Raw genomic sequence first — 15,578 nt, 5'->3', positions numbered from 1 at the left:
GCGAAACAGATTTGCAGAGACTGATAAGTGCTTTCCTAAATGGTATCTGTACATATGAAATTGAGATGAAAGAATATTTGCTTTGTATTTTATCTGATACACAAGCCCCAGCTGAAGTTGTAAATGATCTCTTGAAGGCTAAAGCTTTCGAAACATTTGTTCAGAAAAGGCTTGTTGGCAAATCTTCGAATTTCCATGCACCCATCTCAAAACTGCCGATGAAGACATTCATGGCTGAATATATGCATAGTAGATGGAAAAAGCATAGCATTAGGGCACTTGATAATTCTGTTTAACCCTAGGGATAAAGGGTGTGCCCGAAACATATAAAAAAGGGTAGACCTAGTTCTACCCAGCATGTACAACCACCTGAAGATGATTCCAGTCCAATTATCAAGTTCCCATGAAATGTGTTCGATAACACAAAGTGCATTTTGTGCTATAAAGGTAAAGAAGAAGCCAACGAGGGAAACAAATGTATAATTGCTGCAATACAAATATGGGAAAGGTCATTGAAATGTACTAAAACAGAGGAAAGTATTAATTACATGTTCACTGAACATAGTCTGCTATACACAACATGTATTCATTCAACATGATCCGTAGTGAGTAAGCTTGCTATCCATTTTGGATATAACACTTTAAATTCTGACAAAATGTTCCTTTATATTTATAAATCATATTTAATTTTGTTTGTTAATATTAATACCATCTTATAGACACAAAATGTATGATAATTTAAAATTTATAAAACATAAGATGTATGGTAACAATGTTCAATATCTCCATCGATATGCAATATATATGGCAGCTAGTATTATTAATCAATGTGCTCTAGTGTTGTGTTTAAAACTAATGGGTATTTTTGTGTTGTTTTTTTGACAAAGGTAATTTTCTATTACTAACAATTATAAAGAAGAAGAAATATTGCATTTTCATTTCAACTTATTTTCGTGCTTATATCCAATTAAGGTTCAAACACGCTGTCCTGGGCACACAGCTCAGCTATCTGGGCTGTCTGTCCAGGACAGTGAGTTAGTTGTTAGTTGGTTAGTTGTTAGTAAGAGAGAAGAGGGTGTAGTGGCCTTACACCTACCCACTGAGCCCTTAAGAACTCGCTCTGGATTGGAGCTGGTACATGGCTGCGAACCATGTGCCTACCAGCTTGTTGTCCGATGGATTAACCACTGCCACCGAAGCCGGTAAAAGAAATAAAATTAAAAAAAGAAGAGGTAACCAACTAAGGGAGATAATACTGAATCTTAAGCCACCAGGAATTATTCCCCTTTTTGGTTAAAGTAATCAACAGACATGTTTGCTGGCATAATTATATATATATATCGGTCAGCGTCAACAAATTCAGCTTCTCTCCACTAAACAAAATTAATTTTTATTCAAGTTGTGACCAGTTAGGGACTAATCACATTTGAACCTAACATGCAAACTAATGATGGTGTGTGGTAAAAATAATCAATTAATTATATATAACTTTACTATATCCAATTTATAATATATCACAGGAACATAGGCCTTAGAAGACCCCCTCTCCACCAATAGTTCTGCTTAAAAACAATTATTTGTCACTGTAAATGAATGTTGCTTGTAGAATGAAGAAAATTGCATTTCAAGACATCTAGTTTTAAAAATTAAGTAATTCGTTGCAATTACAATCGCAAATATGAATATTAATTTATATATCCAATATTTAGCATGTTGTATTATTTTCAAGCTAATATATAGGACATGGTGGTAAAACAATTATTTGAACTGGATTCTAGAGCTGTACAGGGGAATACTCATCTGGAAAATTAAACCAAACCGTTGTTCAATGTAAGTAATTATTTTGGAACATGTAGCTTGACTGTGGTGTGTATATATTAAGTATCTGTAATCAGCATCTGGTTCTAAACTCTGGATCTAATCATGCCATTGACAGAATGCTATCTAAGATTTATCACACCTTAAAAACTCAGCATTTAAAAAATGTAGGAATGTAGAAATAATATATTATAAATCCCCATGGATATTTCCACGTATAAGAAGTTTTTTCAAAATAAAAAAGGAGAAAAAAGAAGAGCTACACCAAATGGTAATTATGGATTATAAAAATCCATCAGTTAATAGTGTTCGCGCTTAAGAATAATTTTGTCATGCCCTTCGAGCAAGTGTTGACGGCATTTTTACTTGCCCTTGGGATTTTTCACTTTCCCGACTTAAACGTTTTCAAATTGTAAAGCAAATACATTTATCCTATAACTTACCCATGATATCCATGTCATAAACCCATGTGATAATTTTAGTGTATTAACCCGGTTAATAATGGTATGCAAATTTGCAAAGTCTCTAGGTAATGTGTTACAGTTGATGGGTCATTTGCTTACAAGCCAACATGACCTGTGTACCTGAGCGTAACATTTTCAAAGATTTAGTTAAAATGCGTGACGTCAAACTAATTTGCGCTAATCGTGATGACATCATATTACAGATGGCGGCGACTTTAGCACTGTGTTTACTAAAAAAAAAAAAAAAAAGCATTAAAATGTTATTTTAGAAGTGTTATAGGATAAATAGAATTCGCTACTCGTTTGTTTTAATATGTAAAATATCAACCTCGTTTAGTTAATACTGATTAACATAGACTGTTGATATTTTCCATATTAAAAAATACTCGAAACGAATCCTCTATTTATCAATATCCAAACAACATATAGGCTACCATAAGAAAACATTTATTTTGGACAATATAACAGTATTTTAGTGTCGATCAATAAAATAAAATACCATTCACTTAAAACATAGTACATTGTTAGCCATGCGGATTACAATCCTTCCTTCTACCCGGACTGTCAATATAACATTACGTGCATTTTCATATACATTGTAACTAAACATCTAGTCATTCTATTGTGACTGCCGATGAAATTCATCATGTTCCAGGCTTGTAGGTCTATTAAAATGTCTTAAAATACTGGTCAGCCAGGTTAGTAAACATAAAAATACAATAGCCTACATATATTATCAGTAGCTCGAGATTCTGTTCCTCAAATTTTGTCAACATTTGTTTTCCATATATAAAATAAACTAGTTAACAGCGTGGTTTTATTTTGCAATTAAAACAAAAAAGTAGTGGAAAATAAATGTAGTTCAAAACAAACTCACTCAGAAGACCTCGGTCGAATTGTAAGTACGAATCAAATGACCGAGTTGTTTAAAATGAGTCAATATCGGAAGTCCTCGGGTAATGTCACATAGGAACGATAGGAACGGCCGACATCATAATTTTTTTTAAGACCGAACCCTGAGTTAAATTATTTGTTTAACAACTAGAGCATATTGATTTATTAATCAACGGCTATTGGATGTCAAACATTGGATAATATTGCCCTGGTAACTGAATAACTTAGGTCACAATTAAAACTCTTTCCTAGCTATATTACAATTATTATTATTATTATTATTATTATTATTATTACTGTACCTGATACTTCCATTACTACTACTACTACTACTACTACTACTACTACTACTACTATTATACTACTACTATTACTACTACTACTACTACTACTACTACTACTACTACTACTACTATTACTATACTACTACTACTACTACTACTACTACTACTACTACCACTACTACTACTACCACTACTACCACTACCACTACTACTACTACTACTACTACTATTACTATACTACTACTACTACTACTACTACTACCACTACCACTACCACTACCACTACCACTACCACTACTACCACTACTACTACTACCACTACTACCACTACTACCACTACTACCACTACTACTACTACCACTACCACTACTACCACTACCACTACTACTACTACCACTACTACTACTACTACCACTACTACCACTACTACTACTACCACTACTACTACTACCACTACTACTACCACTACTACTACTACCACTACTACTACTACTACTACTACTACTACTACTATTATACTACTACAACTACTATTAATGCTACCACTATTATACTACTAAAACTACTATTAATGCTACCACCGTTATTATTACTATTATTATTATTAATAATAATAATTATTATTACTACCACTACTACTGTTACATTTATTATCAATTAATACCATATACTAGTATATATATGTATTATGTATTAAGTATTAATATATGCTATTATTTCATCCTCCTGTAAACCATCTTGTCATGTTTATTCTACTTATTATGTATGTTCCTCTAACGCCGTTGTGGAATGGCCTGAGGGTAATAAAGTTCTGTTCTTATCTGTTCTGTTCTGGCGAATAGTCTTGGAGAGGAACCTGCTACATTTTTCCATTAGTAGCAAGCGACATTTTAAAAACACCATCCCACAAACAGGATAGCACATTTCACGGCCTTTAATATACTTTGGTGCGCTGGCTAGAGATAGATTGCCCAATGGGCCCACCAACGGGGATCGAACCTAGACAAGAATCCATCAGATGGGGCCGTGTGGGATAGGAAAAGTACAGCTGATCCGAGGTTGTGGAGATTTCGACATGGGATGAGGCTTGTATATTTTACTTGGCACATCTTGGAAGAGGAAGGGGGTACAGCTGTAATTACTTATTTCAGTGATATTGTATTATTATTATATAACAGTATTGTAAAATATTATATCATAATACAATAATTTCCATATTTCCATTTTCGACATAATAAATTAATGCCAACATTAGGCCATTTATCAAAACCCTGGATGAAATAAAACCTGTAGATGTAAATGCTCCTAGTGTTGAGCATGTTATAAAAACACTCGCACGAGAATTATATCTGACCTAGATGTTTAGAAGAGTGTTCACGTACAGAAGACTGCACACAGTATACCCGGAAGAAACCCCGTTTATACAGATCCGTTTAATAATGGCTGTGTTCATGTACATAGTTGTTTCTATGATCGCGGTTAATCACGTTCTGGGTAAGTGTTTACTCCTTCTGTATGTATAAAACAAACACACACACACACACACACACACACACACACAGAGAGAGAGAGAGAGAGAGAGAGAGAGAGAGAGAGAGAGAGAGAGAGAGAGAGAGTTCCATTGCATATAGAATATAATTTACGTGAAATCTGGTCATAAAAATCTCAGTAAATAAACGTGTAAACACTCCCTTCAATATTCCAGGGTGTCAATTGCACGAGCTATTAGGAGTTGCATTACTAGCATTTTTTGTCACGTGCTCCTGTTTGACGTCATTTTTCTTTACATTGGATTCTAAAACTATTGTATGGATTCTCATCACTCAGAAAAATATTTTTGTTGGTATCTGATCGTCGTCAGTGTGCTACCATGCCTAAAAAAAAAAAAACTTCTTCGAACGATGGGTATGGATCTTCCATGTTAAAGTCGCAGACCCTAGTTTCAACCCGTAAAAATGGACACTAAGTTTGTTTAAGTTACAAACCTGTAACACATTTTGATAACGTTACAAGAGTGTGACGTTGAAACGGTAACATAGATCGTTAAAAATAAGACTAAAACTCGACTCCTTAACTGTTATTTCTCAGCCGCACGTGCATTTAAAAAAAATATGAAAAATGCATTTTGTGGTATTAGAAACACCAGGATGACCAGAAACACTTCGGTTGTGTGGAAATGGATTATCTAAACAACAAAATATAAGCAATGTTTAATTCCAGTGATCATAAACGGCTTTAATAGTGGAAACTATGCCTTAGTGTTTACAAACTGGGGTCTGTCCCTTTAGGGGAGTTGACACCTAACGTCACATTAACAAATCGTTCATATCAAACGGGTACACATATGGAATCATTTGGAAATGACAAGTTTAACACCCCAAGACATCCCTGAGTTAAGGCCAATCAGTGGAAGAAATGTACGCAACCGATTAGCTGATCACAAAGTATGACCATGACCGTACATGATCAATACGTTATTCTGTTACATCGTCACCGACGGCGCACCAAGGTTCAGAAGGCAGGAGAGGATCACTGTCCTTTTAACAGATAAATAGTACATCTAAGTAAAACTGGTAGGCTATTGAATGTCAAATATTTGATCATTTCAATTCGTAGTCTTCAGAGAAAATCCCCCTTCAGTATTACTGATTATTTCATCGACGCCAGCGGCGGTTACCAGATTGTTTTAAAGCAACAGGGATGGGTCCATCTGACACTCCTGGGACTTTTTAACGTCATAAATGTTGTCTTTTTAAATATGTAGAACATTGAATTGATAGTAAGAAATTATTAACACTTGCACAAACGCACATGTGTATACACATATACGCACACGAAGCATACACGCTCTTCCACTGAGCTACGTGTATATGTGTGTGTGCATGCATGTGTGTGCGCGCGCGTGTGTGTTCGTGTGTACGAATCAAACATTGTTATAGATTTTTTTATGGATATACCTATTACCTGTCTTTATTACACACCAGTGTAAGATAGTGCACGTCATAACAATCACTTAATATCTAACTAGTATAATATTGGCGTGACGTGGGCGTGACGTGAGCTTGACGTAAGTCACTTGCTGAGACGATTCGTAGAAAAATAACTCGTAGTAGGTCTCGAAACCTGCTTACTTCTGCGTTGCGGCATGTTTGCAGTTCGTTTGTAATAACAATTTTTTTTAAATAAACTTGCTTGCCTGTCATACCATTTTTATGAAACTCGTGAACAGTGTTGGTATCTGACTCGCTTTTCAAAAGTAAAACTGTACACTCATTTGGTAAAAATGGTATGACGGGCAAGCTAGTTTAATATTCTATATGTATGTACTATACACATTATCAATAAAGCATAGATATTGTAATACTAACATTTCTTATGGTTTGGGCCAAACAATTTTTAACAATGGTAGTGGAATATAACTTATTAATGTAAGACATTTTATACAGGTTCCCTTGTGTTTATATAATATTTAATTATATACTTTTAGTAATACAGATATTTTGTTTAAGACAATTGAAAAATGTTATAATTAAAAAAGATATTTCTTAATTTTACAGGTGCATCACTGTCTATTTCTGGATCTTCATCTTATGCAGTGTTGAATCGACCGTTTACCGTGACGTGTACAGTGACACAGGCTTCTAGTTTGATTGATAAAGTACTATTCATTACGAGAGCATCAACTGATGCATTTGCTTCTCTCAGACAGAATATGGCTTCATGTTCTGTGTTCAATGCGGCACCATCAGGTTACACTGTGTCCTGTGGCAGTGGAACAGGCAGCAGTTTGTCCACCACTAAGACGTATTCTCTGATGATTAACAGAGCTGCAGAACATGATGCTAAAGACTGGTGGTGTGATCTGAGTACAGCTAAAACACGGAGCAACACATTTAGTCTGCAGTTCAGTAGTAAGTTATGACTTTAGTTATCAGGCGCGTACCTGCCTGTACGCAAGTACGCAGTGGCGTCCACATCATTTTTCAAAACAAAAAAATCAAAAAAGAATCTTAAAAAACCCAACGGAAAACCGTGCGCGCGAAAGACTGTGTTGATTTTCAAATGAGATACTACTAGTAGTAGATGACCAGGGCCCGAGGTTACAAAACTATTTTCATGCTGAGCGTAGAATTTATTTATGTTAAAGAGCAAATGGTCTTAAATTCGTGTTTAGCAGCCAGCATATCTACATGATGATGTTATTAACTTGGCTCTACGATGCCATTTTTTTTTTATGCTCAGCGGAGTTGAATAAGAAAAATGGTTTGTAACCTCGAGCCCTGATACAAAATATACCAATGACCATGTCGATGTGTTATGGTATTCTACTATATTTATGTAGGTCTAAGGACTAAAATCTCAACTCTCCTATTTACCAGTACATTAATGATCCACTAAATAGATATACAACGTAGATCTATATGCATGTGCAGTTGCTGACAAGGCACAGGTTTTGATTGATTGAGTTGGGTTTAACGCCATTTTTCAACAGTATTTCAGTTATATATGGCAGTCCGTTAACCTAAGTGTTCCTGGCAACCCCCAGTACCGACCAGTTATTTGCAAGTAAAGGCACAAGTCAAGGCACAGATAGATCTACATGTAGATGTACTCCTTTTCATACCCGGACTCGGCTAAAGATATTTTAAAGTGAGATGCAACTCAGACGATGCACTGATGCTATCTATAGTTCAGACATTTTACAAATTGCCGCATTAAAACTTGCGATTTCCAAGTTTATTTATAGGTGTAAAATTAGTTCTCAAAGTCGTCAGAGTGCACCATATGACGTTTAGGTTTCAAGACACAACGAGCAAAACAACGGAAATATTTAATTGTAGCCAGCAGGATGTAACATCTCGCGAAATGCGATTTTAAGCTACGCCCTTTTTCATAAGCCACGCCCCATGTCACAAACGAGTCTGATGTTTCCACGGGAAATAAACACAAATATGAACGAGTAGGCCTAATTCCATAGTAAATTGTGCCAAATATAGGTCTGTGTTATTGTAACGAGCATTTAATAAAATATGAAGTAATGCAAACCAGTTTTATAACTGAGCGTTTTTCAATGTGTTTTTTTCTTCTAATCTGTACTTCCGATGTTTTGACATACCTACGTAGTCCGATACACCTGCCGTCAACCCAGCAACTGAGTTTATGACAGATGTATCGGACTACAAACAACGCTGCATAGTTAATCGTTTGTAAACGTGACACAATATTAATAATACGTGAATAATATAATATATCGCATAGTTTTTTGGGTTTTTTAACGCCTGTATCAGATATGTAAACATGAATATATATACAGTATATGTAAAAATGAATATATATATAATCGTGGGTTAATTCATTATGTACCACCTACAGGTAAGGTGAGGGAATGGGGTTAAATGACCTAACAACTGACCTAACAATGTGGTACATGATATTTGGCTAATGTCAGGGCTTTAGATTGCACCAAAGCTGCACATTTACTATATATGCTGGGGGTAGTTATTGCAAAAATGATAAACTTCAGATTTCAATTTTATCGGGGTAGATATTCCATTTTATATGTAATGTTAATTTCAACTAAATAAATGCCTAAATAAATTAAATATTAATATGACGGGTTTCCTTTCTCTATATCTGTGTGGTCCTTAACCATATTATGTCAGACACCATATAGCCAGAAATAAAAATGTGTTGAGTGCATCGTTAAATAAAACATTTCCTTCCTTTATTTTTGTAAAAATATACCGGGTATGTGAATAACCTTACTGTATGTTTCCTATCCATGCCAGGAATAGTTGTAGGAAAATGAGACACTTAAGAATTTAATAGGCTGTATTTTAGAGTACCTTAACCACCGACGGTACAAGATCATCCACTGAGGGTACTTTTTTAATATGGTATATTAATTTATGTATTTGTTAGCTATTGTATATTTCAGCTAAGTAAACACCTTCTGTAGACACTAATAATTAAATACGTATATCCATTATCTAACTAATAAGGGCAGATTTTCAAATTAGAAGAAATTATTATTTTCTTCTATTTTTATTATTATTATTTTTTAATATTTGTGAATAGCCATACTTTATGTTTACTATCAGTACTAGGGATAGTTCTAGGAAAATGAGACACTTAAGATTTCAATAGGGTGGATTTTATGGTACCGAACTACCGAGGGTACAAAATCATCTACCAAAGGTACTTTTCCTAAAATATGGTATATTAATTTACTTATTTGTTAGCTAATATATATTTCAGCTAAGTAAACACCTTCTCATATAAACACTAACAATTAAATATGTATATGATGGATTAATCCATTATCTAAATGATCAGGTTAGATTTACAAATTATAAGAAATTGTTATTATTATTATTTTTTTTTTATTATTATTTAAAAAAAAAAAAATATGTGAATAACCTTACTGTATGTATACTATCAGTGCTAGGGATAGTTCTGGGAAATTGAGACACTTAAGATTTCAATAGGGCGGATTTTATAGTACCTAACTAGCGAGGGTACATCAACATCCACCGAGGGTACTTTTCCCTTAATATGGTACATTAATTTATGTATTTGTTAGCTATTGATTTCTCGTTCCAGCCAGTGCACCACGATTGGCATATCAAAGGCCGTGGTATGTACTACCATGTCTGTGGGATGGTGCATATAAAAGATCCCTTGCTGCTAATCGAAAAGAGTATCCCATGAAGTGGCGACAGCAGATTTCGTCTCTCTATATATCTGTGTGGTCCTTAACCATATGTCTGATGCCATATAATCATAAATAAAATGTGTTGAGTGCATCGTTAAATAAAACATTTCCTTTCTTTGTTAGCTATTGTATATTTTATATAAGTAAACACCTTCTTATGTAGACACTAATAATTAAATATGTATATTAATCCAGTATCCAAATGATATGGTTAGATTTCAAAATTATAAGAAATTACTATTATTATTTTAAATTTTTATTTAATTCAAAAAAAATATATGTGAATAACCTTACTGTATGTTTACTATCAGTCCTAGGGATAGTTCTAGGAAAATGAGACACTTAAGATTTCAATAGGATGGATTTTATAGTACCTAACTACCGGGAGTACAAGATCATCCACCGAAGGTACTTTTCCCAAAATATGGTATATTAATTTATTTATTTGTTAGCTGATATATATTTCAGCTAAGTAAACACCTTCTTATATAGACACTAACAACTAAGTATATAATGGATTAATCCATTATCTAAATGATCAGGGTAGATTTCCATATTATAAGAAATTATTATTATTATTATTATTTTTTTATTATTATAATAAAAAAAAAAAAAAAAAAAAAAAAAATATATATATATATGAATAGCCAAATGCCAATTTGGGTTCAAAGTGTGCTCAATAATCTACCGGGTGCCACCCAGGCACCCTTGAAGAAAAATCCAAGATGGCGGACAAAATGGTGGCCAAATCAGGGAAATGGCTATAGCTTGCTTATAAATTGACAGATAAACAACAATTATTGCATTTACCCTTTGGTTTTAGGAGCCAAGGAGGGCACTGGTGCTATCAAAATTCAGATTTAAGTAAATGGGCCATGTAATATGGTGGTCCAAATTGAGAAAATGACAATAACTTCCTTATTATTCGGTACTAAAATGTAATTCTTGCATCTAACCCATGGTTTTAGGGGTCATGGAATACGATGAAAGTAGTTCAATTCTTCTATACAAGTTAATTTTAATTAATTCAAGATGTCAACCAATATAGGCAATGTACCTAAGGAGATGGAACTGTTAAAAATAAAGTTCCACTGTATATTTGTAAAACGATTAACACAGTCATTAAAAAAAACTTGTGGGTTTAAGATAATCAATTAATAATAATAAAATAATTTCACAGATGTCCTAATGCAGCAAGATATATTTTATATGCACTTCCCCACAGACAGAACAGCACATACCATGACCCTTATCCAGTCACTTGCGACAGAACCTGAACATGATATAGCAATCACAACAGAACCTGAACATAATAGAGAACTCACAACAAAACATGAACATGACGTGACACACACAACATAACCTGAATGTGATATAGTACACACAACAGAACCTGAAGAAGAACATGACAGAACACACATACAACATACCATGGTCATGACGTAGCACACCCAAGAGAACTTTAACATGACATATCACTAACAACAGACCCAGGATATAATTTAGCACAAACAACAGAAACCGGAGGGTTGATCACTTAACACTCAATAAAACACGGAGAGAACACTGCACATAACATAGTCTGGATATATCATTGAACTCACATACACAAGCTGAACACAGTAGGACCTGAAGAGATCACTGAACACGATATATCCTGGAGAGATCACTGAACACACAACATAACCTGGAAATATCACTGGACTCGCAGCAGAACCTGGTGAGATCACCGAACACAATATAACCTGGAGAGATCACTGAACACACAACAGAACCTGGAAATATCACTGGACTCACAACAGAACATGGTGAGATCACCAAACACACAATAGGACCTGGAGAGATCACTGAACACACAACAGAACCTGGAGAGATCACTAAACACACATCATAACCTAGAGAGATCACTGAACACACAACAGAACTTGGAGAGATCACTGGACACACAACGGTACCTGGAGAGATCACTGAACACAATATAACCTGGAGAGACCACTGGACACATAACAGAACCCGGAGAGATCACCAAATACACAACAAAGCCAGGAGTGTGCACTGAACACACAACAGAACCCCGAGAGTACACCCATCAGACAACATAACCTGGAAAGATCACTGGACACACAACAGAACCTGGAGAGATCACTGAACACACAACATAACCTGCAGAGATCACTGGACACACAACAGAACGTGGAGAGATCACTGAACACACAATATAACGTGGAGAGATCATTGGACACACAACGGAACCTGGAGAGATCACTGAACACGCAATATAACCTGGAGAGATCACTGGACACACAACAGAACCCGGAGAGATCACCAAATACACAGAAAAACCAGGAGTGTGCACTGAACACACAACAGAACCAGTAGAGTACACCCAACGCACAGCAGATGTTGTATGGGTTACTGTTCATTCAATATAACCTGTATAGAATCCTGCATACTCAACAGGTGGACACAGTATAGTGTTCACTACTTCTGGATTTGATATTCAGTACACACCCTCATTGAAAATGCAAACACTATATCCTTTGAATGAGCTTCACTTCAACCCGGTGTATTCCAAACCAATAAGCTGCTAAGCATAGTTTCTTCATTAAGGATACCAGCTTCAGTTTGCTTAACTATTCTGGTTTGTCTGTTGCACTAGCTGATAAACCAGGTATTCGTGAAACTAGTGAAGTACACCCTGAGGCAGCAGAACCAGGAACTATCTGCAAAAGGACCCCCATGGCTCAAAGAACACGGAAAGAACACTGCACACAACATGGCATCAGATTTTCTGATGACTCATCAGGAACGAATACTTGCCTAGAAAAAAGAGGTTTTGTATTAACAAGTCGTCTGATTCTGATGCAACATCATCAAACAACGAACATGAAGCATTACCACCACAGTGTTTTTCTGCCAGAAAGAATTTTGGGTATGGCTCTATAGAATTGAATGCACCACAAATCAGGGGGGGGGGGGGGGGGGGGGGGGGGGGGGGGGGGGGGGGTGGGAGGGGGGGGGGGGGGTGGGGGGGGTGGGGGGGGGGGGGGGGGGGGGGGGGTGGGGTGGGGCAAAACAACAATGGGGGGGGGGGGGGGGGTGGGGGGGGGGGGGGGGGGGGGGGGTGGGGGGGGGGGGGGGTCCTGGGGTGGGGGGGGGGGGGGGGGGGGGGGGGGGGGGGGGTGGGGGGGGGGGGGGGGGGGGGGGGGGGGGGGGGGGGGGGGGGGGTGGGGGGGGGGGGGGGGGGGGGGGGGGGGGGGGGGGGGGTCTTATGAATTTGGATCTCGGAAAAAAAATGGGTTACGTTTGGTGGGGGGTTTAAAGATTTAAGAAAACCCATACAGTAAATGAATGAGAAGAGTAATTAGCGTTTTTTGGTCAAAAAAGTTAACTGATAAGAAACCATTCTGCAAAAAAATATCCGCTTCTGCATTAGGTATGGCACCATACCTTTTTACCATCTGGTAGAAACACTGCACCAGACTTAGTCACACAAAATCAGGGGTGGGTCGAAGAAAACAAGGATTTCACGAGTCAGAGTACTTTGATTTTATTTATCGTATTATTGTTAACAAAAGTAAAATAACTTTTTTCACGTAATATTTTGTTTAAGCGGTGATTTTATTAATACGTACTTCTACTTGTATTCCTTTTTGAATGTTTGCTTCTAAATATGTTCTATTTATAAGTTTTCTCCTTTTTAAAAATATATATGTGATTTGCAAAACTGAAATATTTTAGAAGTGATGGTTCTTTCAGAATAAATATTCAAATTTACTTGATATACTGCTGGTCGTAAGTGACGCATTTAATTCAATCATGAATAATTGTCGTAACTATAATTATTTAATCAAATAACTAAAACACCTAATATGCTATAAATACCGCAAATATACAAAGAAATCGTAAATATGTTCAGCTTTCATTGTCATTAAAAGAAATTCGACATCTTAACTACTGATCAAGAAAAACAGTTTTCCTTCATTATCTCGGCTTTTTAAAAATGAATTTTGATGCACTTACGTCCTTCTGGCTCTCACGCGATACTTTACTCTTGTTTTTCTCTATTGTAACTTTATAGAGATGTGTTTACAGGTTTGTAGATTAACCAAACTTAATGTCTGTTTCCAATGGTTCAAACTAATGTTTGTGTCTGTAATTCGCCAAAGAGAAAAATCGTAAATTGCATTCCAGTTTGTCCATCTTCTGCAATTTTAGCTGTTTTGCTAATTAAAATATGAATTTTTGTATCCAGCTTAAACTTTAATGCTATGAAAATATACTGAACACAAAAGAAAATAAGGCTTCACCAAAATCCGCACAGGATGTTACGTACCACCCACGGTCAATGGAAATGAGAGAATGTATACTGCTGGAAATATTTTATCATAAGACTGTCTATTATGTATGAAACATTTAAAGGGACATACCCTAGTTTTTAAAGACTAAGGCATATGTTTTACTATTTGAGCCGTTTTTTGATAAACTGAAATCATACTATACTTAGATTTGTTTTATTTGTATTATTCATATCTATATATTCGAAGTGTTTTTGGTCATCCTGGCATTTTTAATATCACAAAATGCATTTTTCATATTTTTAAAAACGCACGTGTGTCTGAATACTAACAGTTATGGAGTCGAGTTTTAGTCTATTTTTAGAGGGTATTTTACCATTTCAAAGTCACAAACTCATGTTTCACTCAATTGTAACTTTATCCAAATGTGTTACAGGTTTGTAGATTAATTAAACTTAGTCTTACTTGCCACGGGTAGAAACTAGGGTCTGTCCCTTTAAACTGTACAGCATACCATACATCAATTTTTCTAAACCCTCCTTCGACATTGTTAACGCAGTGATGCGTTTATATTTCGCTGGAAATATTAAAATAACTGTGTCTTATCTTTTCAGGTGGTCCAGACTCTGTTACATTAAGTCCACCATCACCTAGGTCTGTAGCAGAAGGAGACAGTATGACTGTGATGTGTGCTGCTAGTTGTAATCCACCATGTTCCTATTCCTGGACTCTGAAAAATCAGCAGATCTCATTAACCTCTCGGTTAACACTGACAAACATCAACAGGAGTCAGACATGGAATGTGTACATGTGTACAGCGACCAACTCATTTTTATCAACATCTAAAAGTAAACAGTTCACACTGACAGTTTACTGTGAGTAGTATAATTTAATTTGCTACTTTTGTTATATTTTTACTTAATGAACAATTAATTCTCCTGAAATCTTAAGAGATCATTTTAGAAATCTTCCTTACTTCAAAATGACCTACAGTAAACAGTCAGAATTATGTTTTAGATCTTTGAAGTGGTGTTGTTTGAGACACAGTCATTATAATTTGATAGGTAATAAAAACTACAATATACCGATGCCAAGTCTTAGGCTT

At 35.8% G+C, this 15,578-nt stretch overlaps 1 protein-coding gene across 1 annotated transcript in view; it reads left to right on the top strand.

The window, feature by feature from the left end:
- The first annotated feature begins 4,873 nt into the window (after positions 1-4,873).
- LOC121386067 overlaps positions 4,874-15,578 on the top strand; it is a 15,356-nt gene continuing 4,651 nt past the window's right edge. Inside the window, exons 1-3 of the mRNA XM_041516865.1 lie at positions 4,874-4,954; positions 7,018-7,371; positions 15,088-15,348. Coding sequence (XP_041372799.1) covers positions 4,900-4,954; positions 7,018-7,371; positions 15,088-15,348 — 670 coding nt within the window. The 5' untranslated portion in view covers positions 4,874-4,899. The remainder of the gene's footprint in view (positions 4,955-7,017; positions 7,372-15,087; positions 15,349-15,578) is intronic.

The sequence above is a fragment of the Gigantopelta aegis genome, chromosome 12, assembly GCF_016097555.1.
Source record: "Gigantopelta aegis isolate Gae_Host chromosome 12, Gae_host_genome, whole genome shotgun sequence".
Classification (NCBI taxonomy): domain Eukaryota; kingdom Metazoa; phylum Mollusca; class Gastropoda; order Neomphalida; family Peltospiridae; genus Gigantopelta; species Gigantopelta aegis.
The sequence above is the reverse complement of the archived record's forward strand: the minus strand, read 5'-3'. Positions and strand labels throughout refer to the sequence as shown.